Raw genomic sequence first — 27,240 nt, forward strand, 5'->3', positions numbered from 1 at the left:
GCTTCAGAGATGCCCTTTTGCCACATCTCTGGGATTTCTTGACCATGTCCTATTCTTAAAACCAAGAACCTGCCCCACTCAGCCAGGCTCCACCAGCGTTGAGGCCTTGGCAGGCTGAGGCCCAAAGGCTGCCTTTGTGGTGCATTTAAACCACCAAGAGAATCCTGCTGGGCCCTGGCGCCTTAATGTCTGGAATGGCAGGCAGACAAGCAGGCCAAGCACTCAGTGCAGCAGGAAGACCTGGGTGCCACTGAGGCCCCTAACAGGTGTAGTAAATATCTGTTAAATGAACGAATATATGTTTTGATGAAAGAAGCCCACAGTGCAGTATGAGCCCAAAGAGGGCTTACTGAAGGCTTCCTGGAGCAAGTGGCAGCTAAACTGAGACATGAAAAACAGGGAAGAGTAGCCAGGCCAAGCTGGGGTTTAACCGTCCCTAAAAGAAAGAAATGACCATAGCAGGGGTTTAACTAGAGGTGGCCGAAGGCCTTTCCAGACGCCCATTTCTCCCGCATAGCTTTGGAGTCAGACGATCCTGAGTTGGAATTCCCAGTTGTGTCCTTACAGACTGACGTCCCACACTACCAAACGCCGGCAACTGTCTCCAAACACCCGAAAGCCAGGGCGGGGGCACGAGCGCCTACGGTGTTCCTTGGGGTGGAGTCCTTGCAGTGTCTAGAGGATCTGGCGGCTCCTGCGCCCCCATTTCTCCCATTTCCTGGACTATCCAGGGCAAGTCCCTCACCTCCCTGAGCATCAGTATCTTCTGAGAAAAGAAGCCGACCCCAGTGCCTACCTCATAGGATTACGTGAGACAACCGATGTCAAGCAGTGTTGCTTTGCTGCCTGAGAACCCCTGCCTGTCCCTTTCTCTCTGATGCCTTTCGGGGCAGAGATCCAGAGATCCTGCCTGAGTCACTTTGGCGGGTTTAACGCCCAGCCGCGCCAGGCACACAGTAGGTGCTCCATAAGTGAAACAGTGCTGGGAAGAATTCGGGCCGGGGATGTGGAACTGTGTGTGGCTCTGCAGGCTCAGAGGTCCTCCGCGCGCCCCGCCACCTTGTGCGCTCGAGGGCGGGGCTCCGGGGTCGGGACCGGGCGTTCGGGCTCCACCCCCGGTACCTCGTTAGGCGATCCTGCTCTCGCCCTGGCTCTCGGGTGCTAGGAGACCGCTGCCGGCGTCGGGTTGTGCGGGATGCTAACTGTATCCTCCGGATTTAACTCTGTGAGCCCGCGCGCAGAGGAGCTGGGGATAAGCGCCCCGGAAGCGCCCTGGAGCCCCGAAACAGAGCGCGGCCGCTGGGGGACTGTGCGCGGCGCCGGGTCCGGGCGGGGCCAACTTTTCTGTCGGAGGACGCGAACCGGCACGCTGCGCCTTTAAGGGGTCCAGCTGGGCTGGGCGCCCGAGCTGGGAGCGGCGCGGATAGGATCGCGGCTGCAGGTCCGAGTCCGGGGCTAGGGACCGAGGGCCGGGGTCCAGGCCCGGCGGCGGGACCCAGGCGGCTGAGGCCGGTCAGGTGAGCGGGGGCGGGCGGATGGGCGGTGGTGCGCCCCTAGGGGGATGGGGCGCCTTGATGGCCCCGTGACCTCTACCCCAATGCCTCCCGGCAGCAGCGCATCGGGTGGAAAGAGTCGGGGATCTGCACCTGCCTTTCCACTAGGCTCCCCGCGCGGACGCTGCCCCCACCTCCCGCTGCCTGGATAGGTTTGAGATGCCCGAACCCCGGCGCCCCACGTCCAGGGTCCAGGCTGCCAGCCTCTTGAAGCCAGGGGACAGAGTGAGGACGGGTCGGGACCTGCACCCTCTTTCTACTCCGCCTACGCACCCCCTGCTCCCGCAGCAGCTGTTAGGCGCCCCTCGCAGTGCTGAGAGGATTTTGGGGCTCCTGCAGCCCCGTTTCCCCCATTTCATGGAGAAGGACTGCAGCTCGCCCTCCCAGACAGCATCTTGCTCCGTGTCACGCGCCGCCTCCGCGCCGCCCCCCAGATCTCTCTCCGCTAATACTCCCCTCCCCGAGCAGCCTTTCAGTTTCCCTTTCCCCAGCCTGCCCCGGCTCCCGTGCCCTTGCACCCTCTCCTTGCCGAAACCCTTGAATCAGGGTGCTGTCCAGCCAGGTACTCGCCGGCAACCTGCGGTCCCCCGCCTACGGCGACACGGGCTTCCCGGCTGCCTCAGAAATGCGGATTGTGTAACGCCGGCTGCAGGGCAGTGCACGTGCAGGGTTTGCACCCCTGAGCCCACAGCGAGGCCCGCTGACAGAGTGAGGCATGGGGGAGTGGGGGAGGAAGAGGATGCCAGAGGGTCTAGATACTGTGCATGCAGGGAATATATATTTTGAGCCCTTTGTGTGCCCCAGGAGCTGGGTAGTTAAGAAGAGGAAATAAAGGGGGGTCTTACTCCAGCTGGGACCTAGAGGCCCGCATTTATCTCACCACCCCGCTCCCCGCTGCTCCTGCCTGCTCAGAAATCCCTAGTGGCTCCACCTGGCTAAGAGTTTAAAATAGTTTGTAATGAATAAGAGCTGACATAGAATAAGCAAATATTGTGTGCCAGGCCCTGTCCTAAGCCCCTTAAAAGAATTACCTGCCATACTTTCCCCAACGGCCCCTTGAGGTAGGTACCACCGCTGTGCCCATTCCTGAGAGCAGGAATATGAGGCTTCCAGAGGTGGTCCCTTCCCAGGACACGAAGTGAGTCTGGCCTCAGAACCACCCCCCTCACCCCACCCTCCCCCACCCGGCATTGAACCAGTAGACTTTTTACCCAATTTCAACAAATTCTTATCAAGAACATTGTTATAATATAGTAAATTAGAAATAAGAGAAATTAATCACCTGTGTGTCTAGCACCAATTTATTTTTCTAAAATTTCGTTCTCAGACCAGCAAGGGCCTCTCAGTTTCTGGTAACAGTATCCACTTTAGAGGGTAGTGGCAATATTTAGATAAAATAATGCACAGGGCCCAGCATGTGTTAAGCACTCAGAAAGCAGCAGCTGTTATTATGAAGAGTGGTAGTTGACCACTACCTTGAATTACTGGGAAAAAAATCATTAATAAATGGCTCACACTGACTCTGCAGAAGTTAACCATTTTTTGTGCTCAGAAAGGCCTATGAGACTTTCTCCAACTCTTTTCATCTTTTTATTATTTTTATTATTTTGCCTTTTTCGACACATTCTGTGGCTTTCTTCAACTCTAAATTACCCATTGTCTTTGTAGTTAGGACAGAATTGCCCTTCTGTTTTTTTTTTTTTAGCTTTTAAAATGTATGACCTTTGAGTTTTGTGAGCATCTGCAAACCTAGAGTAAAAGATGGGAATGCAGTTTGTGCAACTGGGAAGTAATTCTGAAACTTGATGTGAGAAAAAACTTGTCCTTAGAGGTGATCCTGGTTTGCAGTATGTGTTGGGTGAGGTCTATCCTGGGGGCAAGAGGTTAGACTCAAAGATTATCTTTGGATTTAGAGGGAAGAGAGGCAAGCATGAGTGTTTTGACTGGGTGTGGTGGGCTCACACCTCAAAGTGGCCAGCACTTTGAGAGGCCAAGGCAAGAGGATAACCTGAACCCAGGAGTTCAAGACTAGCCTGGGCAACATGGCGAAACCCCATCTCTACCAAAAAAAAAAAAATTAGCTGGGAGTGGTATTGTGCACCTGTAGTCCCAGATACTTGGGAGCCTGAGGTGGGAGGACTGCTTGAGCCTGGGAGGTCAAGGTTGCAGTGAGCTGAGATTGCGCCACTACACTCCAGCCTAGGTGACAAAGTAAGACCCAGTCTCAGAAAATAAAAAAATAAATAAAGGATGAGTGTTTATCCTAGTAGGCTAGCAGGCAGCTAAGAGTGGAAATCAGCTTCACTATGTCATATTCTTTAAAAAAAATTTATTTTTTAGAGATGAAGTCTCACTATGTTTCCTACTCAAGCTGGCCTGGAACTCTTGGGCTCAAGTGATTCTCCCACCTCAGCCTCCCAAGTAGCTGGAACTACAGGTGTACCCCACCACACCTGGCACACTATGTCATACTTTTTATGAAACTCCTGGTTATTTTGGTGATTAGATCAATTATTACTGTGATGAGTGTTCAAAAGAAAAGAGGCAAGGACATCCCCATCAAAGCTAAGTGTTTGGAGGATGCTGGGAAGCTAGTTCTGCAAGTTGAAAAAAAATTCATTAAAAAATTTCTCCTATTTGAGTCTTAAATTTTTTTTTTTTTTTTTTTTTAGAGACAGAGTCTCACTCTGTTACCCATGCTGGAGTGCAGTGGAGCAATCATAGCTCACTGTAACTTTAAACGTCTGGGCTCAAGCAATCCTGCTACCTCAGCCTCCTAAGTAATTGGGGCTACAGGTGTGTACCACCAAACCTGGGTAATTTATTTATTTATTTATTTTTAGATGAGTCTCGCTCTGTCGCCCAGGCTGGAGTGCAGTGGTATGATCTCAGCTCACTGCAACCTCCACCTCCTGGGTTCAAGCGATTCTCCTGCCTCAGCCTCCCGAGGAACTGGGATTAGAGGCATGCACCAGCACGCCTGGCTAATTTTGTATTTTTAGTAGAGACGGGGTTTCTCCGTGTTTGTCAGGCTGGTCTCAAACTCCTGACCTCAGGTTATCCGCCCGCCTTGACCTCCCAAAGTGCTGGGATTGCAGATGTGAGCCACCGCGTCTGGCCAAACCTGAGTAAGTTTTAAATTTTTTGTTGTTGGTTGTCACAACTTGTAGGTAATATCAAGTGAATAGAGGCCAAGGATGCTGCTAAACGTCCTACAATGCACAGGACAGTACCACAACAAAGAATTATATAGCCTCCAATGTCACTTGTGCCACAGTTGAGAAACTGAAACCAGACATGATTTTCACAACATTAAAGTCCTTTCTGACCTTGCATGTAGTTGCCTCTTCCAAGAAGATCAAGGTATTCTCCTAAACCAGACTCTTAGAAACCGTCTGGATCCTATTTGACGCTTCCCAATCCTAGAGGCCACGTAGGGTGTTGCTGCCTGTGGCTGGATGGGTTTGGGGTCTCTCATGAGCTTTTGTGCGACTCTCTGGTACTGTGCCAAGGAAACTGCTGATTCAGGGGAGCAGGACAGCACTCAGGAGGTATGGGCAGAGGTTCTTACACTGCTGCGGGTTGGGATCCTCTTCTTTTTAAGTAATATATTAACAGCAACCTTTGCTCTTAGGCATTTTTCCAGAAGCTTGGCTGTTTGGCTGTTGGCAGTGGGTGTTTGCCTTGTGATATGTCCAGAAAAGGATTCAGACCTTACATATGATGAAGTCTGGGGATGGGACTGGATTCTGAGCGTATAAAGATGTCAATGCAGACCCTGCCCAGAGACTACTCAGGCATCTCCATAGGCCTGAGCAGTGGCCATGCAGGGTGGTGGAGGTATGGCAGGGCTGCCTAACTCTGCCTATGAAGTCAGGCAAGATCCCAGCAGTGCAGAGTGACTGCTTAATATCTACCTGTCACTGCTTTGAACCGTTTCCTTGCATCATCCCATTTCATCCCCACACGGAGGTAGAATTCTAAGAGGTTAGGTCCCTTGCTACAGTCACATGGCAAGCATGTAACCAGAACAGAGTCACAGTGGTCAGTGGCAGAGCAGAAATTTGAACCCAGGTTGTTGAGCTGCAAAACTGAACTGTCAGAGGAGCATTTATAGAGAGGGGCAGTGCTTTAACAACCAAGACTTTTAGGATGGGCTGGAGCTCGCCAGGCAAGAGGGAGAATAGGTGTGCTGGGGAGAGGGTAGCAGGTGTGCCAAAGTCCTGGAGGTATGGGAGAGCACGGCGTGTCTGGGGGTTACAGATCATTATGGGAAGGGATGGAGGGCAGGTGATAGGCAGTGATAGAAGAAGATGACTCTTGAGAGATGGGCAGGCACCAAATCCTAAGTGCCTTCAATATCATGCTGAGAGCCACTGCCAGCCACTGGTGAATTAGCAGAGAGGAAGAGAAAGCTGTGTAACATTGAGCGGCTTGCTTAACTTCTCTAGGACCCAGCTGCCCATCCAAACTAAAACTTCTAAAACTATACTGCTCTGATGAATGTTTCTTTCATTGGTGGCCGTATGAGCAGAGTGAAGGAATGGCCTGTGTTGACACTGGTAGGGCAGCCCTGTTGATTCATGACTTCTCCCCCTAAGTCTGTGTGATGGCTGCAGGGAGTGGTTTCTTATCAGTCAGCAGTTGGTTCTGTTTCGGCTTTCCAGCTTATCATTTGGCATTGACCAAGTCCGCCAAGGGCAAGGCACAATGGATGCTAAGTATTGTGACAGAGGCAAAGATGTGGTCAGACTTCTTTTTGAGGGGCTTGCAGCCTAGTGGAGAGTCCAGCCAGTGTTTTCATCGCAAGATACAAATCACAAGTGTCTTGGGAAGGAAGTATTCATACCAAATATTCTGGGGCATGGAGAATGAAACAAAGGTTACCGGGGGATTGAGGAAAGGCTAAGTGAAGGAGGTAACTTCTAGCTCCACCAGAAAGATTTTTTAAAGGATAACTGGGGGTAAACAGAGTGCATCTTACAGGTAGAGAGAGTGGAGAAAATAGAGAAAAAAACCCAGAAAGCCAGTGCAGGTATAGTCATAAGGGAGTCAGATTATTAAGTGTATCTAGCATCTGATTCTCCACAGTTTCCATATTGTGGATGGGAAGCCAAAGTTTTCTTTTCTTTCTTTTTTTGAGACAGAGTCTCATTCTGTTGCCCAGGCTGGAGCGCAGTGGTGCGAACTTGGCTCACTGCAGCCTCTGCCTCCCGAATTCAAGGGATTCTCATGCCTCAGCCTCCTTAGTAGCTGGGACTACAGGTGTGTGCCACCATGCCTGGCTAATTTTTTTGTATTTTTAGTTAGAGACAGGATTTCACCATATTGGCCAGGCTAGTCTCGAACCTCAAGTGATCCACCTGCCTTAGCCTCCCAAAGTGCTGGGATTACAGGCGTGAGCCACTGCACCTGACTGGGAAACAGAAGTTTTCATAACAGGAAAATACTCATTAATGGACTAGCCATGTGCAAAATTAGGTCCTACCTCATCATCTCTCCCTCTGTTTTCAACCCTGATGGTCAGTTAGGCTCCAGAAGCATCCATATTTTGACTCTGGGTCTCTCTCTGGTCGTCATATGTTTTGCAGGTATGATACAAACAATGGAAAGTAAAATTGCAACTCTTAAGGGAGGCAATGTCTCATGAAATCAAAGCCAGTGAGGTTGGAGACTGCTTGGATGATGTGTCAAAGCAATAATAGGATCTGGCAATGTGAGATCTGCCAACAATTGATGAAGAGAAGGGGTGAACACTCCTTTAGGGGAGAGACTTGAAAATCAAAGAATTGAGAGACGCTTGAGAAATCAGTGAGGCCATGAGATATTTTTGCAAAAATGGCTTATGATAGCACAGTGATGACCAAATGTTAATTGGAAAAACTTATACTGTAAAACAGTTTACACGAGATCAAGTCTTTGTTCTAAGAATTCGCACAGGGCTGAGCATGGTGGCTCGCACCTGTAATCCCAGCACTTTGGGAGGGCAAGGCAAGAAGATTCTTGAGGCCAGGGGTTCGAGAACAGCCTGGGTAACATAGAGAGACCCCATCTCTACAAAAAGTGAAAAATTAGCTGGGCATGGTGGTGCATGCCTGTGGTCGCAGCTACTCACGAGGCTGAGGTGGAAGGATCACTTGGGCCCAGGAGGTCGAGGCTGCAGTGCGCTACTGCAATCTAACCTGGGCAACAGAGCAAGACCCTGTCCCAAATTAAAAAAAAAAAAAAAAAAGCACAGAAGTGTAATTATAACCTAAATTTTGCTTAGTATTTACTATTGCTTTTAAAATAGATAGATTTGATTTTTGTTTTATTTATTTGGATAAAGTACTAAACAAAACTGTATTTTACTCTTAGCTATGAAATTCTGAGTGTGGCTTTACCATATATCCTTTTTTCTGGTGTTCATCTTCTTGGGCTACTGAGGTCTCCGGGGAGGAGATTCTGGCTAGAAAGAAGATGTGGATCAGCTCACAAGGACCCTGAATGCTAGACTTTGTGCTGGGAGTGGGAAGTCTTGTCCTGCTAAAGCCTGCCAGTGTTTATTAACAGGGCTCCTTTTCTTGTTTAACATCAACTTTGTTCCTGCAGTTAGAAGGTACTGTAGACCAACTTCACCTCCTTTTTTTTGTTTGTGTTTTGAGACGGAGTCTCGCTCTGTCACCCAGGCTGGAGTGCAATGGCTCCATCTCAGCTCATCGCAGCCTCCGCCTCCCGAGTTCAAGTGATTCTCCTGCCTCAACCTCCTGAGTAGCTGAGATTACAGGTGCCCGCCCCCACACCTGGCTAATTGTGTATTTTTAGTAGAGACAGGATTTCACCATGTTGGCCAGGCTGGTCTTGAGCTCCTAACCTCAGAAAATCCGCCCAGCTGAGCCTCCCAAAGTGCTGGGATTACAGCCATGAGCCACTGCACCTGGCCACTTCACCTCCTTTAGAAAGGCAAAACCCCAGGCTGGGCACGGTGGCTCACGCCTATAATCCCAGCACTTTGGGAGGCCGAGGCGGGTGGATCATTTGAGGCCAGGAGTTTGAGACCAGCCTGGCCAACATGGCGAAACCCTGTCTCTACTAAAAATACAAAAATTAGCCAGGCATGGTGGTGCATGCCTGTAGTCCCAGCTTCTTGGGGAGGAGGCAGCATGAGAATTGCTTGAACCCTGGAAGCAGAGGTTTCAGTGAGCTGAGATAGTGCCACTACACTGTAGGTCGGGCAACAGAGGGAGACCCTGTCCCGAAAGGAAGGGAGGGAGGGAGGGAGGGGCAAAAGCATCTTTGACCTCCCTGCTTTTCCTCTTATTTAAAAGTGCAAGTTTGGCCAACAGAGAATGTTTTGGGTGCTGAGGTTCTATTTTTGCTCTCTGCTATATAGCACACCAGTAGAGGGCTATTTTAATTCCTTTCAGCCATGTGGCAAATAGTCATGTACATGATGCTCTTTCTAGCACTTTACCATTGAGGGGTGACCTGGCTGATGACAGTACATGTATTCATGCTAATTCAGTGAGAAATGTTCAGATCAAAGCCTGTTGTGGGCTCCACTAGAGCCTGAAGACTTTGGGCTCCTTGAAGGTAAAGGGTCAAGTGGCTTTTGGCTCCTGTTTTGTCCAGCAGGAGACTGGCTTGTATTTCTGTAGGGTTGTCTTGTTTTAAACATGTCTTCAAGCAGGCGGTTATTCCAGACTATCACCACAGCCCACATCTTGACCAAAGAGGCTGATGTTGCCAGGTCAGTGCATGTGTGACATGTTTCATTGCCTTGCTTCTTGGCCAGTGTGATTTGTTAAAAGCTGTAGCACAGGATACACAACCCCCCTGCCTTCCAACTGAGCCTCGGACTGATCTGCCTGCTTGTCCCCCCTCTGCCTGTCACTTCTCTAGAGGATGAGGTAGCACTGCTTTCTGGTTCTCTCTGATCCTCCACCCACAGGACCAGCCTCACTGGACTGACTTCTCTTTCCCACGGTGCTGCCCAGGTGGCCAAAGCAGGGAGGAACTGTGGGCTAGACTGGTTCTTGAATGAGAACCCCCATGAGGAACCAGTTGTCAGAGTTTTGGTGCAAAGCAAGAGAGAGTGAACCATCTAACCAGTACCTCTCCCAGAACCACAAAGGAGATAAGAATTTGTGGTTTATGGATGGTCGTGTTTCCAGGATAGAACGATAAGAACGTTTATCATTAGAAAAATTTAAATTCCTATCTTCTATCTTAGACTACTGGACTTTGAGTCTTAAGGACTAAAGTTCCTGCCATGCAGGCATAACTTTTGGACTGTCACGTAGACAGTAGTCCCCAATCATTGAATGTTCATAGAGTGGGCTGCTGGGCTGCGTAGCGTGTGTGGAGATGGAGGGAGTTTCATCCTCCGTCCTTCCAGCATTCACATTTGTATTTCTTCCCTCATAATGCGAAACAGTTAATATTTGGTTGCTGTCTCTAATGGGCCTTTTTTTTTTTTTTTGAGACAGAGTCTTACTGTGTCACCCAGGCTGGAGTGCAGTGACCTGATCTTGGCTCACTGCAACCTCCGCTTCCCAGGTTCAAGGGATTCTAGCTGGGACTACAGGCATGTACCACCACACCCGACTAATTTTTGTATTTTTAATAGAGATGGGGTCTTGCTACATTGCCCAGGCTTGTCTCGAACTCCTGGGCTCAAAGTGATCCTCCTGCTTCAGCCTCCCAAAGTGCTGGGATTACAAGTATGCGCCACGGTGCCTGGCCTCTTGAACTAGTGTAGAGTGTGGGACTGGCCAGTAGAACTTTTGTGATAAGGGAAATGTTCTATATTTCTGCTGTCCAATATGATAACCACAAACTAGTGGCTACTGAGCATTTGACATGTGGCTAGTGCAGCTGAGGATCTGAATTTTAAATTTTATTTAATTTCAATTTAATTTTAAGCAGCCACATGTGACTAGTGGCTAACATATTGAACAATACAGATGGACTACTTTATTTGAGGAGTTTATATTGTAGTTTTTTGTTGTTTGTTTGTTTGTTTGTTTTTGAGACAGTCTCGCTCTGTCATCCAGGCTAGAGTACAATGGCACAGTCGTGGCTCATTGCAACCTCCACCTCCCAGTCAAGCGATCCTTGTGCCTCAGCCTCCTGAGTTGCTGGGACTACAGGCACACAGCACCACGCCTGGCTAATTTTTGTATTTTTAGTAGAGTCGGGGTTTCACCATGTTGGCCAGGCTGGTCTCGAATTCCTGGCCTCAAGTGATCCACCCGCCTTGGCCTCCCAAAGTGCTGGGATTACAGGTGTGAGCCACAGTACCTATATAATGAAAAACTATATTGTAGTTTTTCATTAAATACGCACATAGTAGCACTTCAAAAGGGACAGAAGGTGTCAGTGAAAAGTCTCCGTCTCATCTCTGTCCCCAGCCCTGCAGTTTCCCAGTGCTAACCATAATCATGGCCAATTTCTTTTGTGTCCATTCAGAAGGATTTCCCACATACATAAGCATAACAAATATGTTTTCTCTCTCACGCTCTGTTTTTCAATATTAGAAGTATTACTCTTAACCACTGTCTTCTGTTCCATGCTTTTTTGAGTTAATGTACCTTGGAGGTCATTACCCATAGGAACAAATAGGACTGTCTCATTATTTAAATGGTTTACATTTAATTTCTATTTGTATTTAATGGCTACATGTATTTCTTTGCAAAGCTATATCATCATTTACTTAACTATAAGTTCACTATATGTGAGCATGTGAATTATTTCCAATCTTTTGCCATTATGAATACTATTGTAATACTCTTACACAAACATTTTCACACATAATCAGGGATAAACATAGATAAAATCCTAGAAGAAAAGCTCATAGCCAGGCATGGTGGCTCACACCTGTAATCCCAGCACTTTGGGAGGCCAAGGCAGGCAGATCACCTGAGGTTGGGCATTTGAATACCCAGCCTGACCAACATAGAGAAACCCTGATTCTACTAAAAATACAAAATTAGCCGGGCGTGGTGGCACATGCCTGTAGTCCCAGCTACTCGGGAGGTTGAGGCAGGAGAATCACTTGAACCCGGGAGGCAGAGGTTGCAGTGAGCCGAGATCGTGCCACCGTACACCAGCCTGGGCAACAAGAGCGAAACTCCATCTCAAAAAACAAACAACAAAAAAGAGATGATCATTAGGTCAAGGATATGTGCATTTTCCATATCCACAAATTTTGCCAAATTGCAATCTGTAGAGTTTGCTGATGAGAATGCAAATTGGTACATTATATGAGAGCATCTATTTTTCCATAGCCTCAATGGCACAGTCTGTATTAAACTTCTTGTTCTTTGCCAGTACAATAAAGGAAGATCACCATCACCCTGTAGATTTTTTTTTTTTTTTTTTTGAAACGGAGTCTCGCTCTGCCGCCCAGGCTGGAGTGCTGTGGCCGGATCTCAGCTCACTGCAAGCTCCGCCTCCCGGGTTCACACCATTCTCCTGCCTCAGCCTCCCGAGTAGCTGGGACTACAGGCGCCGCCACCTCGCCCGGCTAGTTTTTTGTATTTTTTAGTAGAGACGGGGTTTCACCATGTTCGCCAGGATGGTCTCGATCTCCTGACCTCGTGATCCGCCCGTCTCGGCCTCCCAAAGTGCTGGGATTACAGGCTTGAGCCACCACGCCCGGCCCACCCTGTAGATTTAATTTGCATATCTCTTATTATAAATGAGATTGAGCATCTTTTTATATGTTTAAGAGTCATTTGTATTTCGTTCCTGGTGAATTACCTGTTCAGATCATTTGCTCATTTTTCTATCAGGTTTTGCTGTTCTTGGTCTTGATTTGTGGGAACCCTTTATACATTAAGGAAATTACTATGTTGTCTAAGTATTTACAAATTTTAATCTTATTCATTGTATCTCTTTCCATGTGGAAATTTTAAAAGTTTTTTATGCAACTAATACTCTTTTTGTTATGACCTCTGGATGTTAGACATTACTTAGAAAGCCCTTTCCTATGGAGATACTTTTAAAATAGAATTCTCATGTTTCCTCCTAGAACTTTGATGGTTTTATTTTTTATATTTAACTCTTCGATTCATCTGAAACAATTCAGGGGTTTTGCTGATTTCATTTCCTTTGCTCATCTCATTCTCTGGCTGCTGGGCAGTTTGTAGTGCCTCCCTGCTTCTGCCTGGCCCAGTTTTGGAGCGGTGCAGCTCCCCTGACAGTACCAGTGCCGACACTCTGGTAACAATATTATCCTCACTTGCCCATTGGTTGCTGCCTTGCTTCCATTCCTTTCTGAACACACTGTTTAGGTAATCCCTAACCCCAGTGAAGGAGAGCTTTAACTATCGTTCCATGCTGGACTAGTCACCAGATTTCTTCTTTGACCTCTGTCAATCCTTCCTAGTCCTGGCTCATTATCTGAGATGCCCTGCCCTTTGTGCACATTTGCCTTATTGCCTCACTGGGGTAGGTGACCTGAACAAGAGGCTATAAAGTATAAAGCCTTGTTTATACTACAAGAGGCTTGTAGTATAAAGCCACAAGCTGTTTGTACTTTGCCTGTGCTGAGGAACAGAGCACTCCACCTTCACTGAAGCCAGCACTGGCTGTTAGCACTTCATTCATATTCTCTAGTATGAGTTAATACTTTGTCATTTTATTTCTTGTGATTCCAGAATCTCATTTTCAGCTTCTGCCAGAGCCAGTAGCAGTTGGGAAAGAAAGCTGTGCTCTTTGAACAGTGAGTATGGATTTTGACCACCATAGATTTACCCCAAAAGGCAGCCTTTAATGAGACTGGGATTGCTGCTGGGAGCCCCACTCCCGAGCCCTCTGCAGGCCAAACTGTGCTGCATGATTTCTCTGATCAGTAGGTCTGGTGGGAAGAGATTCGGCACCTGGTGGTTTTCAAAGCTCTGGTGCACACCCTAAAAACTCCCTACAAATAGTTCTGAAAGACTCTGCGGGGGAACCTGGCTCTGAATTTGAAGGGAGTCTGGAAGGCATGGGCTCATGGGCCCCAATGCTTTCCTGGAAAGGGGACACTTGAACCGGCCCTGAGGGCAGAGAAGAGTTCATCAGGCAGCCCAGACGTGGGAGTGCTCCACACCAACGGGTCAGCAGGAAGGAAGACAGAATGAAGCTGTGTGGGGCTTGCATGGGGGCTGGGAGCTGGTTATTTGGAGTGCAGGCAAAGACATGGGTGTCAGGACTGGGAAGTTGAGCTGGGACCACATGGGGCGGTCAGAGTTCACATTTTATTTGGTGGATATGAGACCAGCATAGCCTGATCCTTGGTGTGAATTGAGAAGATTCCTGTGGCAGCTGATGGTGGTGGGACTGTGGGGCATGAAAGAGTAGCCTTTACAGAAACAGGAGGGAGAGGAAGGGAGGACCTGGACCCAGCGTGGTGACTGAGGGGAGCTGCGGTCCGACTCATACAAAGTCCTACACCTGGTGACAATTTTTCTTTTTACCTTACATTCCTAGTAAATGTTGAACCCAACTGGGATTGGGTTTTTAGGGATTAGTTTTTAGGGATGTAAGTCCCCTAAGGCTGTGCTGTCTAATATGGTAGTTCTTATCCACATGTAGCTGTTGAGCACTTGAAGTGTGGCTAGTGTGGCTGAAGAACCGAAGTCTGAATTTTCTTTGGCTTTAATCAATTTAAGTTTAAATTGCCATATATTGGGCAGTGCAGTTTGTTTAGACTTGGACAAGTTGACTCCAGTGCTGGTACCTCTTCACCTTTGCCTAACAGGAGTGATGAGCAAGTAGGAGAATGAAATATGCATTGGCATCTAGGAGGTTAGACTGATGCAATTACTGTCAGCAGAAATCAGTAAGTTGGCCAGGTGCAGCAGCTTGCACCTGTAATCCCAGCACTTTGAGAGGCTGAGGCAGGGGGATCACTTGAGGTCAGGAGTTTGAGACCAGCCCAACATGGTGAAACCCTGTCTCTACTAAAAAGACAAAAATTAGCTAGGCATGGTGGCAGATGCCTGTAATCCCAGCTACTCAGGAGGCTGAGACAGGAGAAGCGCTTGAACCCAGGAGGCAGAGGTGGCAGTGAACCAAGATTATACCACTACATTCCAGCCTGGCTGACACAGCGAGACTCCATTTAAAAAAAAAAAAAAAAAAAGAAAAAAAGAAATCAGTAAGTCAGGAGAAGCAAGGAGAGATGTGTCTATGAGATTCTATGAAAGTGTTTTACGTTGTTTATTCTTGGATTTTACTTTATACCCTGAAGACTAAGATATCGGAACTCAAGATCCCAGTTTTCAAATCAGTGAGAACATTAAAAGAAAACTGTGAGATGTGCCTTACCCCTAACCTCAGATTAAACTTCATTTCCCTGATGCAATGTTTATCTGGATCCACTGACATGTCCCCCATCCAATTAATCTTTGCCACTGTGTTCAGACATAAGGGCCCCCAAATGCACAGCTTGGGTGTTAGGCAGTGGCAGAGGATCCTGAGCCTGGGATGTGAGAGTATATTTTCCCTGGTGCCAGCATGGCCAGCTCTCCTTCCTGGCATTGCCTGCTTCACACTGTGCCGCAGTGTCTTTAACCCTGGGGTGCCTCACTTTACACGATAAATAGATAAAATGGAGTGTTTTTCTTTTTCAGTGTATTCAGTCAGGCGATAAACATGAGCAAGCACCAAGTCTTTGCCAGGTGATGTTTTAGGTTCTGGGAACTCTAATAGGAAAGAAGATTCTTGTGGGGGCGAGCCAGATCCTACTCTTTAATTGCCTGGCATAATTCCAGAAATGTTTAAGTCACCAAAGTAAGAAAGAACAGATGTGACTATTTGAATGTTCTCATTAAATAGGTGAGGAAGCCAAGGTCTCCCAGCTGACATGTGGAAGAGCCACGTTGGAGAGGGCCAGCTGCCACACTGGTGCCCCCAGCCTGGTGCCATCCATCGCACGAGTCTGCCATTTATGGACAACCATCACGATTTTTGCTAGATTCATGTATCACCTACTAAACATTTTTCTTTAAATTTACTCCTTTTTTTTTTAAAACAGTCTCCTTCTGTCACCTAGGCTGGAGTGCAGTGGCACATTCTCAGCTCACTGAAACCTCAGCCTCCAGGCTCAAGTGATCCTCCCACCTCAGCCTCCTGAGTAGCTGAGACTACGGCGCATGCCACCATACTCTGCTAATTTTTGTATTTTTTATAGAGATGGGGTCTCTCCATGTTGCCCAGGCCAGTCTCAAACTCCTCTGCTCAAGCAATCCGCCCGCCTCAGCCTCCCAAAGTGCTGGGATTATAGGCATGAGCCACCACCCCCAGCCTAGAGAGCTGTTTAACACCACCACACTGAGAGTTTCTCTTTGACCCAACCAGGACTGAAAAGAGCTGAAAAGAGATGACTTTCCTAGTATATATGTTGTTATCCGATGCTGTGTACCCCTGAAACACTCTTCAGTACTCTCCTACTCACTAAAGTCATCTTGCAAACTCCGTTGTATGGGTCCCATGCTTTGGGAAACTCAAGTCACACTTCTTAGTAGATCTCTGATTTTTGGCCATTGGCAGTTCCTGGTTCATAATGCTTCAGTTTTTTTCTGCCTCCAGCCTCTCCCCTGGGTCCATAGAGTATTCTAGAAATAAACACCAGCATGGCAGGGGAGCTGTCTTTTTAAAGGAAAGCTGAAGCAAGTCCTTTGTAAAATGAAGGATGTCGTAGAGGTAGGAATAAATTGCCTACTCTTTATCTGTACAGAAAACTCAGAATTGTGGTTTCTTCAACTAAGATCTGGATTTACTTGACCTTGTCAGGGAGAGTGTGCAGGGTTTTCTGTAATAAGTCCAAACCTTGCTAAATTGATCATGTTCTACAAAAGCTGCTTAGGGAAGACTTTATTCTGCTGTTAAATAGAAGATGGAGCCAGATGCGGCCTTTGCTGAAACTGACTGGCATTTTGGCAGGCACCGACAGAGCAGAGAGGGGTTTTTTTGATGATGTGCCTTCATTTTGGGGCTATCATCTCCAGTGTCAGAGTCTATGATATATATGGCTTTGGGCATAAATTGTTCTAATTCCTAGTCCAAAGGACTCCCTGCTGCTCAGTAATCTGAATTCACAGTGGCTCCCAGCAGTTTTTAAGGACTTTGTATGATGTGGAAAAGTCTTCTCAAAGCTGACGGTTCCCATCTTTGTCAACTTATTCACAGCCCACGATGTTCCAGCAGACCTGTACAGATTCCCTTCAGTCTGTGATTAACTCGCTTACTCCTTGATGGTGATGCCTTCTAGCAGGGTAAATTGTAGCCAGTGTTAAATAGGTGACTCCTTCAGGGATTTTTGTAATTACTAAAAGAGGAAAGATGTCAGGTCTCTTATAGAATCATTGGGAATGGTTGTTCCTGAAAGAAATGAAACAGATGGAACCCATTTTGTAAATTTGCTTTTCATCGATTCATTTGTACCTTATTTGTGTCCTGTGCCATACTTGACACTGAGAAAGAACATACATGATTGTCCCTACCCTCAAGGAGCTCTGGTTCCAGAAGGAAAAGCAGGCCAATGATTTAAGTGTGCTGGGAAAATTATTTACAGTGACTAAGAAACGGAGAGGGCAGTTGCATCAGGGACAAAGCCAGTGCTTATGCCCTGGGGAGGTGGCAGCTTTCATCACTGTAGACTCAGGACTGTGCTCAAGTAGAGTATGTGTATGTAATGAAAAGAACCATCTAACCCACCTATGGGTGCATCTGTCTCCTTCTCCAGGCTGTGAGGTGCTTGCTAGGCGAAACCTCTTGAAAATGGAGAGCTCATATCTTCATGGAGAAATTAGGGATGATGAATGTAGACACCTAACAGCAAAGAGGTTACACAGACTGAGGACAGGCCATTTGTGAAAAAAAAAAATAGACAAAATGGAGCTTGGTGCAAAGGTAGTGGATTGGAGTTGGAAACCTGTTTCGTAATCATGACTACTAGCTGGGTGACCTTGGGCAAGTTAGCCTCTCAGAGCCTCAACTTCCTCAGCCTATAAAACAGGATGAAACAACTGCCTTTCCTATGTGACAGGGTTGATGTGCTATATCAAGGGTTGGCAAATTAGAGCCTACAGGTCAAATTTGGCCTACAGTCTAGTTCTGTGAAGTTTTATTGGAACACAGTCATACTCATTTGTTACATATCTTCAATGGCTGCTTTCTCATCCAGTGGCAGATTGAGTAGCTGTGATAGAGACTCTGTGTCCCACAGTGCTAAAATCGTCACTGTCTGGCGCTTTACAGAAAAAGCATGCCGACCGTTGTGCTCAGTGGTTTGGGAGGTTATACTGTGCTGCATTGAACTTGTTATCAAATTGAATTAAGTATCAGTCAATAGAGGCATATGGGAGAGATTGCTTCATTTCCCAGGAAATGTAAGGAAAGCCATGATTTGCTAGATGTGAATGCTTTTTCTTAAAGAAATCTGTATTATGTTTGGTGAATCCTACACACTTAGCACAGATGGCTGGGCATCAAGGCAGAGGGTCACACCTGGCTTCCAGGTCCTTCCAGGTGTTGTATTGGGGAGAATGATGGGACTTGAAATATATATTTATATACTTTATGATATATATGTGTGTATATACATATATGTGTATACACACACACACACATATATATATGTAAATAGATATGAGGTCTTGCCATGTTGATCAGGCTGGTCTTGAATGCCTGGCCTCAAGCTATCCTTCCACCTCTGCCTCCCAAAGTGTTGAGAGTACAGGCATGAGCCACGGAACCCAGCCTGAAGTATTTTTCATTCCATGCTAGAATGAACTGTAATGTAAGCTCATAAGACAGGACAGGGCAGGGCCTCTGATACAGCTGGAATTCTAATGCCTCGATAATGTGTCAGGTCCTAGTCTTGGTGCTGGGGACACCCAGTCCTTACTCTCATGCATCCCACATTCTAGCCTTCAGATGTGTAAGTCTTTAGGAAGACATCAGAAAGTACACTGAAAACTACCGTTTTGGCTTATTCCCCCCTAACTTTGTATGACGTATTTATTTTTAGAATTGGTTATATATTTACGAAACAACTTAAACGTTTTAAAAAGTGAAAAATAAGTCTCCTGTCTATTCCTGACACTTAGCTATCTAATTCCCCACCTTAGATGCAATCACAGTTACTGGTTTCTTGTATCCATGTGTACATGTATATTTGTTCATTGATTTCTTTAAAAGTCTGTCTTTTTTTTTTAAAAGGTTCTCACTCCATTGCCTAGGCTGGAGTGCAGTGGTGCATTCATTGCTTACTACAGCTTCAAACTCCTGGGCTCAAGTGATCCTCCTGCCTCAGCCTCCCAAAGTGCTGGATCACAGGCATGAGCTACCACGCCCAACCTGTCCTCGTTTTTTATTTTTTTATTTGTTTTTGTTTTGTTTTGAGATGGAGTCTTGCTCTTGTTGCCCAGGCTAGAATGTAATGGCACAATCTCGGTTCACTGTAACCTCCACCTCCTGGGTTCAAGCGATTCTCCTGATTCTCCTGCCTCAGCCTCCTGAGTAGCTGGGATTACAGGCGCCTGCCGCCACACTTGGCTAGTTTTTGTATTTGTAGTAGAGATGGGGTTTCACCATGTTGGCCAGGCTAGTCTCAAACTCTTGACCTCAGGTGATCTGCCCAGCTCAGCCTCCCAAAGTGCTGGGATTACAGGCATGAGCCACTGCGCCCAGCTTCTTTTTTATTTTTAAATACTGCAAGCCTAAAGAAAGATTGAAAGGATAATATTATGTAACCTTCACCTGGATTCCCCAGTGGTTAGCATTTTACCGTATTTGCTTTATTTCTCTCTTTTCCTCCCACCAACACACACACCAACACACACACACAGACACACACACACACACTACTTTTTCTCTCCTGAACCTTTAAAAGTGAGTAGCAGATACCATCATACTTCACCCCTTACAGCTTCAGCAGACAGCTCCTAAGAGGGAAGATATTCTCCTATGTACATACATAACCACAATTTCATCATCATACTCAAAAATTGTATCACTGATACAATGACGTTGTCTAATACCCAGCCCTTATGCAGATCTCCACATTTGTCCCAACAATGTCCTTTATAGTGTTTTTTACAAATCCAGGCTCCTCTGAAAAATTCCTCGTTACTTTTAGTTGTCACGTCTATTTGTTTTTTTTTTTAAAGCACTTGCCTGCTTTGGTTTCCTTCTGTTCTTTACCCTCATTCTGGGAACTTCACTTTTCTTGTCCCCTTTGCTTCTTTGCCTCTTTTCCCTTGCTACAGAGTTTTAATATCGTCATTCTCTTTGGCCCCTGCAGGAGTCAGCCAGTCTGACAGAGCAGGATGGATCTTGATGTGGTTAACATGTTTGTGATTGCGGGCGGGACACTGGCCATCCCAATCCTGGCATTCGTGGCTTCATTTCTTCTGTGGCCTTCAGCACTGATAAGAATCTACTATTGGTAAGCCAGTTTCATCACTGACATTTTCAAGAGTATCATAATATTGACAACTTCTCTGCTTGTCCTTTTTGTGGTGGTTGTCCTACATTTTATCAGGAAATAGACATAGAGAAAAGTTGAAAGGTACTCATCCTGTTTGGAATTTTGGGGAGTGCTCTTGAAGAATATTACCAGATCAGTTCTTTCAGGTTTGTTGGCTTATTTGTTTATTTTTTGGAGACAGAGTTGTGCTCTGTTGCCCAGGCTGGAGTGCAGTGGGACGATCTCAGCTCACTGCAACCTCCACCTCCTGGGTTCAATCAATTTTCCTGCTTCAGCCTCCGAGTAGCTGGGATTTTACAGGTGTGTGCCACCAAGCCCAGCTAATTTTTTTTGTATTTTTAGTACAGGTGGGGTTTCACCACATTGGCCAGGCTAGTCTCAAAATCCTGGCCTCAAATGATCCACCCATCTCGCCCTCTCAAAGTGCTGGAATTACAGGCATGAGCCATCATGCCTGGCCCTTTCAAGTTTCTGATAGCATCTTTCTCTACCCACATTCCCAAAGTCAGTGATTCTGTCTTCAAGCAAGTATTATACATTTTTATGGGAACTCCTTTGATATCTTCTTGATCATCGGTTGTTTTTGTTTTTTTGGTTTTTTGTTTTGTTTTGTTTTGTTTTTGAGACAGAGTCTCCCTCTGTCACCTAGGCTGGAGTGCAGTGGTGTGATCTTGGCTCATTGCAACCTCTGCTTCCCAGGCTGAAGCGATTCTCCTGCGTCAGCCTCCCGAGTAGCTGGGAGTACAGGTGCATGTCACCATGCCTGGCTAATTTTTGTATTTTTAGTAGAGACAGGCTTTCACCATGTTGGCCAAGCTGGTCTCAAACTCCTGACCTCAAGTGATCCTCCCACCTCATCCTCCCGAAGTGCTGGGATTACAAGTGTGAGCCACCACGCCTGGCCTTGATCATTGGATTCTGACTCTGTGATGTCCTGACAGGTGCAGCGATGTTACTGAAAGATGAACAAGAAAGACCAGAACCATTGAGATGGCATGTGTAGGACAGAATACTTTTAGAGTTGTTCTAGCAGTGTTCATTAGTAAATAAGTGACAGAAAGAAAAATAAATTTCCAAAATACGTCATTCTTGTACCACTATTATTCTTGTCCTGTCTGGATACCACCTGTCCTTTTATTTTGTATTTTCTTTAGAGTGAGCCATCTTTAAAAAAAAAAAAAATCATTAAATCAAGTATTTAAAAAGTGATATGAATATCACTCCCTTAAGTGGAAAGCTTGTCATAAATAATAAATTAATATCAAAAAGTGCCTGGCAGGTGGCTCATGCCTGTAATCCCAGCATTTTGGGAGGCCGAGGCAGGCAGATCACCTGAGGTCGGGAGTTCGAGACCAGCCTGACCAACATGGAGGAACCCTGTCTCTACTAAAAATACAAAATTAGCCAGGCATGGTGGTACATGCCTGTAATCCCAGCTAGTCGGGAGACTGAGGCAGGAGAATCGCTTGAACGATTCTCCTCTGAGGCAGAGGTTGCAGTTAGCTGAGATCGTGCCATTGCACTCCAGCCTCGGCAACAAGAGCACAACTCCATCTCAAAAAATTATATATATATATATATATATATAGTAAAAATAAACACAATGACATTAAACGGTCTTATTAAATTCTCTCTCCTTTTACTTTGTTACAAAGCATGAGCAGCATGAAAGATGTAGCAGCCCTGAGCTGAGCCTTTCTCCTTGTTGGAATCAGAAGTTTAACAGTTAAAAAGAAAGTGATTTTCTCATGATGTGCTTCATTGCCTTTTCATGCCACTGTCCAATTATCAAATGAAATTGCCCTTCCCACCCCCATGGTGTACATCCCCTGGTAAAGGGAGCACCGAAATAGACCTGGTTCCTCTCTGTGCTCTAGGTAAGCCCATTGAGATCTAACTGGGACTTTGGGAAGTCAGAACTCACTTCTGTATGTAGAAGAGTGCAGGGAGGGTGTTATACCCTTTATCTGCCCTCTTTTCTGGCTCCCTTTTGTTTCACTTGAGTGTGGAATTTTCCGCCTGCCAGCCAGGCTCTGATCCTTGAAAGGAAACTAATTGAATGGAATGGAGCTTTTCATCTTTCACTCTTGCTCTCTGGGAGTGGGAGTGGGGAGTTGTGACCCTCTCCCGAGTCACCCAGGACCCACCTTCTGCATTGAGAAAGCGAGACTCACTCTGAAGCTGAAATGCCGTTGCCCTTGCAATGCTGGTAGCAGGAGTTCTGTGCTTTGTGGGCTAAGGCTCCTGGATGACCCCTGACATGGAGAAGCCAGAGTTGCGTTCCCCTTCTCATGGCCTTGTCGAGGCATCATGGACTGCCACACACAAAATGCTGTTTTTATTAACCACATGAAATTGAAGCAGAGAACGCAATTCACTGATGTGGCTTGTAACCATGGATATGGCCACATACAGAGGTGTGATTATATAAAGGTTATTCCGCCCACCTCGTGTGGAAACCAGCCTCAGTGCTGCATAGTCCCCCAACAGTTCCCTGGGCTGTCGAGGAGAAGGCTTTCAGAGTCAGGGTGTCAGGGTAATTTTGATGTTTCATTTGTAATGAGAAAAATAAGTTGATAGCACTAAAGTTAAAATTGACGTAACTTAAAAGTCACCATTTTAAAGTGTACAATTCAAGGCTGGGCACGGTGGCTCACACCTGTAATCCCAGCACTTTGGGAGGCTGAGACAGGTGCATCACTTGAGGCCAGGAGTTCAAGCACTTTGGGAGGCTGAGGCGGGTGGATCACTTGAGGCCAGCTGGCCAACATGGTGAAGCCTGTCTCTACTAAAAACACAAAAAGTTAGCCAGGCATGGTGGTGCGTGCCTGTAATTCCAGCTATCTGGGAGGCTGAGGCAGAAGAATTGCTTGAACCCAGGAAGCAGGGGTTGCATTGAGCCGAGATCGTGCCACTGCATTCCAGCCTGGGTGACAGAGTAAGACTTTGTCTAAATAAATAAATAAATAAATGAAATATAAATAAATAAATAAAGTGTACACTTCAGTAGTTTTAATGTATTCAGAGTGTTGTATAACCATTACCACTATCTAATTTCAAATATTTCCACCTCCCCAAAGGAGTCCCCATACCTAGTAGCCGTCACCCCCAGTTTCTCCCTCACTTCATCTTCTGGCAACCACTTACCTACTTCCTGTCTTTTTAGATGTGCCCATTACGGACATTTCACATAAATGGGGTTATATAATGTGTGACCTTTGTGTCTGGTTTCTCTCACTTAGCATAATGTTTTCAAGTTTCCTCCATGTTGTAGCATACATCACTCCTTCACTTTCTGTTGTGGTTGAAGAATATTCCATTGTGTGTACATACACAGTTTGTGTATCCATTCGTCTGTTGATGGACACTTGGGTTGTTTCCACCTTTTGGCTATTATGAATGATGCTGCATAGCAAATAATTCACTTTTATTAACAAATAATACCACAAAAAAACCAGAGAGGCCCCACAGGGCAGAGCATTCAGAGCCTCTTTAATTGGCAGTGTGGATGCATGGGGTCTTAAAGCCTGCCCATGCCTGTCACCCAGCTCAGAGCTGTGGCTGAAAGACAAACACAATGCTCTTTATTTTGTGAACTCAGGCACACAGGCCAAGAAGAAAACCCAGCTGGTTGGGGAAGATGAAAATCCTAGAAAACCTTTCAGATCATGCCAGGTGGCATTGTGACATGGAGGATTATGGTTTTAGTAATAAAACCCATGATGCCATTGCAGAGAGCTGTCAGCAATCCTGTGAGGCACTTCCTCCGCATCACTGAAATGCACAGACTGTTTCCTCCAAATAGCCTCACCGCAAGTGACATTTACACAGTGGTTGTCATAGAATGAGCAGCTTCACCGAGTCACTTATATCCCTTAACCACAGCGACTCCTCCAAAGGGCTTCATTGGCTCGGCTGCCAGTAATGGCCACCAGTGGGTTCACCTCACAGACCTAGGTAGGTCAGGTTAATTTTCAGGATTGCTACACAAACAGGATCAGCAGGCAGTAGAGATAGCTTGGCACCCACTCCCCGTTCCCCGCTGTCCTGCCATATGATCATAAGGGTTTGGTGAAGTCATCACATTGTGCAAGCTCCTGGAGTTCCCTCTGGGATCGTCTCAGCTCCTCTGGGAACAAGAACAGGTGTCCCCAGTAGGCCACAGCAAGTCTTCAGAGCAGCTCTCTCTGGGTCTAAGTGTCCTTGGAGCATGGCCAGCACACTTCCACAGCACCGTGGACTATGGCTGCTCCTGCAGGAGGTACCAAATGCTTCAACGTGAGTCAACAGAGAGCCACAACAGGGGATGCTGTGGCCACTGCGGACGACATCAGGTCTGATTTTCATTGTGTAATGAAAATATCAGGACAAGGCCGGGCGCAGTGGCTCAAGCCTGTAATCCCAGCACTTTGGGAGGCCGAGACGGGCGGATCACGAGGTCAGGAGATCGAGACCATCCTGGCTAACACGGTGAAACCCTGTCTCTACTAAAAAATACAAAAAAACTAGCCAGGTGAGGTGGCGGGTGCCTGTAGTCCCAGCTACTCGGGAGGCTGAGACAGGAGAATGGCGTGAACCCGGGAGGCGGAGCTTGCAGTGAGCTGAGATTCGGCCACTGCACTCCAGCCTAGGCGACAGAGCAAGACTCCGTCTCACACATACACAAAAAAGAAGAAAATATCAGGACTGTTCACAAGATGAAAAAGACAGATTTTCCAAGATTTTTGTTTTCCCAAAGAAACTCAGTTGTGAAATCAAGGTAAGAAATCATAGTGAACAGTTCACTTATATAAATATAAGAAAGAAAAGGGGACCAGGCGCGGTGGCTCACACCTGTAATCCTAGCACTTTGGGAGGCCGAGGCGGGCAGATCACAAGGTCAGGAGATGGAGGCCATCCTGGCTAACACGGTGAAACCCCGTCTCTACTAAAAAATACAAAACAAAATTAGCTGGGCATGGTGGCAGGCACCTGTAGTCCCAGCTACTCGGGAGGCTGAGGCAGGAGAATGGCGTGAACCTGGGAGGCGGAGCTTGCAATGAGCCAAGATCGCGCCACTGCACTCCAGCCTGGGCGACAGAGCGAGACTCCATCTCAGAAAAAAAAAGAAAAAGAAAAGAAAGAAAAGGGGATAAGAATTGGAAAAGAAGAAATAAAGCTGACATTGTTTGCAGATGACACAATTGTGTACACTGAAAGTCCAAAAAAATCTATAAATAATTTGTTGGAATTAATAAGTGAATTTGGAGCTGGGTGCTGCAGCTTATGCCTGCAATTTCAGCACTTTGGGAGGCAGAGATGGCCAATTGCTTGAGCCCAGGAGTTTGAGAGCAACCTAGGCTGCTCACTGCAACCTCTGCCTCCCAGGCTCAAGTGATCCTCCCACCTCAGCTTCCAGAGTAACAGGGGCTACAGGTGCATGCCACCTTGCCAGCTAATTTTTGCAGGTTTTTACAGAGACAGGCTCGAACTCCTGGGCTCAAGCGATCCATCCACCTCAGCCTCCCAACGTGCTGGGATTACAGTTGTGAGCCACCATGCCTGGCCTGGTTTCTTTCTTTTTGTTGTGGCAAGATATACATAACTTTAAAAAATGAAAAATAAGCATTGGTGAGGATGTGGAGAGATTGGAACCCCCATGCACTGCTGTTGGGAATGTAAAATAGTATAGTGACTATGCACAAATTTGTTGGCTCCCCAGAAAGTTATACATTTAACATATCATCCAGCAATTCCACTTATGAGTGTAAATCCCAAAGAATTGCAAGCAGGGTCTTAATGTGTGCACCAATGTCCATAGCAGCGTTCTTTACAATAGCCAAAAGATAGAAATAACCTAAATGTCCAACAGACAAATGAATAAACAAAATGTGGTATATACACAATAGAATATTATTCAGCCTTAAAAGGGAATGGCAATCTGATGCATGCTATTAATACAACATGGATGAACCTTGAGAACATCTGTGCTAAGTGAAACTAACCAGACACAAAAGAACAAATTTTGTATGATTCCACTTTTACCCAGAATAGACAAACTCATAGAGAAAGTAGAATAGAGATTGATAGGGGACTGGGGGAAATAAGGAGTTAATGTTTGATGGGTACAGAGTTTCTATTTGGGATGATGAAAAGTTCTAGAAATGGACAGTGATGGTAGTTTAGCAATGTTGTGTAATGCCATTGATTGTACACTTGTTAAAATGGTAAATGTTTATGTTATGTCTATTTTACCACAGTATAAAAAAATCTGTAAGTTCTTTTCTTCAGAGGTTCCTGTTAACTAGAGAGAGACTTACAGGATGAGGACTCTGGACTCCAGGAGGCAGTATTAAAGAGGAATCCTGGGGAGGTCCTCTTTGGAGCTTTTCTATTTAGATCAATAGAGCCTTCAATGACTTCTGTCCCTGAAACAGGAGCAGTTTGGTTCGTGTATTGAGATTGTAAAAGACCTTTCTCCTGAGACATTCATTCATCCCACCTTAATTCTTCTCTTTGTTTCTGTTCTGTAAGGTTCTGCTTTTGTGAATTAGAGGTAATCTATTCTCTATTATCTATTATCATTAAACCAAAGAAGTTGTTTTTTTCCATCTGGGCCATGGGTCTTTCAGAACTTTTCAGCTGACCTGGTATCTTAGCGTCATCTTCCTACTCTTTCGTTGAGGGGATCATTTGAAAATATTAGTTCTCTGGGCTGGGCGTGGTGACTCATGCCTGTGATACCAGCACTTTGGGAGGCTGAGGCAGACCATCTGAGGTCAGGAGTTCGAGACCAGCCTAGCCAACATGTCTCTACTAAAAGGGTTTCTAGAGAAGCCCTGTCTCTACTTTAAAAAATACGAAAATTAGAGGCCGGGCGCAGAGGCCCACTCCTATAATCCCAGCACTTTGGAAGGCCGAGGTGGGTAGATCACAAGGTCAGGAGTTCGAGACCAGCCTGGCCAACATGGTGAAACCCCGTCTCTACTACAAATACAAAAATTAGCCAGGCGTGGTGGCACACGCCTGTAGTCCCAGCTACTTGGGAAGCTGAAGTGGGAGAATCACTTGAACACCAAAGGTGGAGGTTGCAGTGAGCCAAGATAGTGCCACTGCATTGCAGTCTGGGCGACAGAGTGAGACTCCGTCTGAAAAATAAAAAATAGGCCGGGCGCGGTGGCTCAAGCCTGTAATCCCAGCACTTTGGGAGGCCGAGACGGGTGGATCACGACGTCAGGAGATCGA

The 27,240-nt window shown here is 46.4% G+C and overlaps 1 protein-coding gene across 3 annotated transcripts in view; it reads left to right on the forward strand.

The window, feature by feature from the left end:
* Positions 1–1,090: 1,090 nt before the first annotated feature.
* Positions 1,091–27,240, forward strand: part of ABHD6 (abhydrolase domain containing 6, acylglycerol lipase) — a 57,756-nt gene continuing 31,606 nt past the window's right edge. Inside the window, exons 1-3 of one of the 3 annotated variants that reach the window (XM_033210258.1) lie at positions 1,091–1,517; positions 13,196–13,260; positions 19,831–19,974. In XM_033210258.1, the coding sequence (XP_033066149.1) occupies positions 19,856–19,974 (119 nt within the window). In that variant the 5' untranslated portion in view covers positions 1,091–1,517; positions 13,196–13,260; positions 19,831–19,855. Of the gene's footprint in view, positions 1,518–4,331; positions 4,350–13,195; positions 13,261–19,830; positions 19,975–27,240 lie in introns of those variants that run through there. The other 2 variants (XM_033210260.1, XM_033210259.1) reach the window with 2 other exon arrangements.

This window comes from Trachypithecus francoisi, unplaced genomic scaffold (genome assembly GCF_009764315.1).
Source record: "Trachypithecus francoisi isolate TF-2019V2 unplaced genomic scaffold, Tfra_2.0 Lachesis_group0, whole genome shotgun sequence".
NCBI lineage: Eukaryota > Metazoa > Chordata > Mammalia > Primates > Cercopithecidae > Trachypithecus > Trachypithecus francoisi.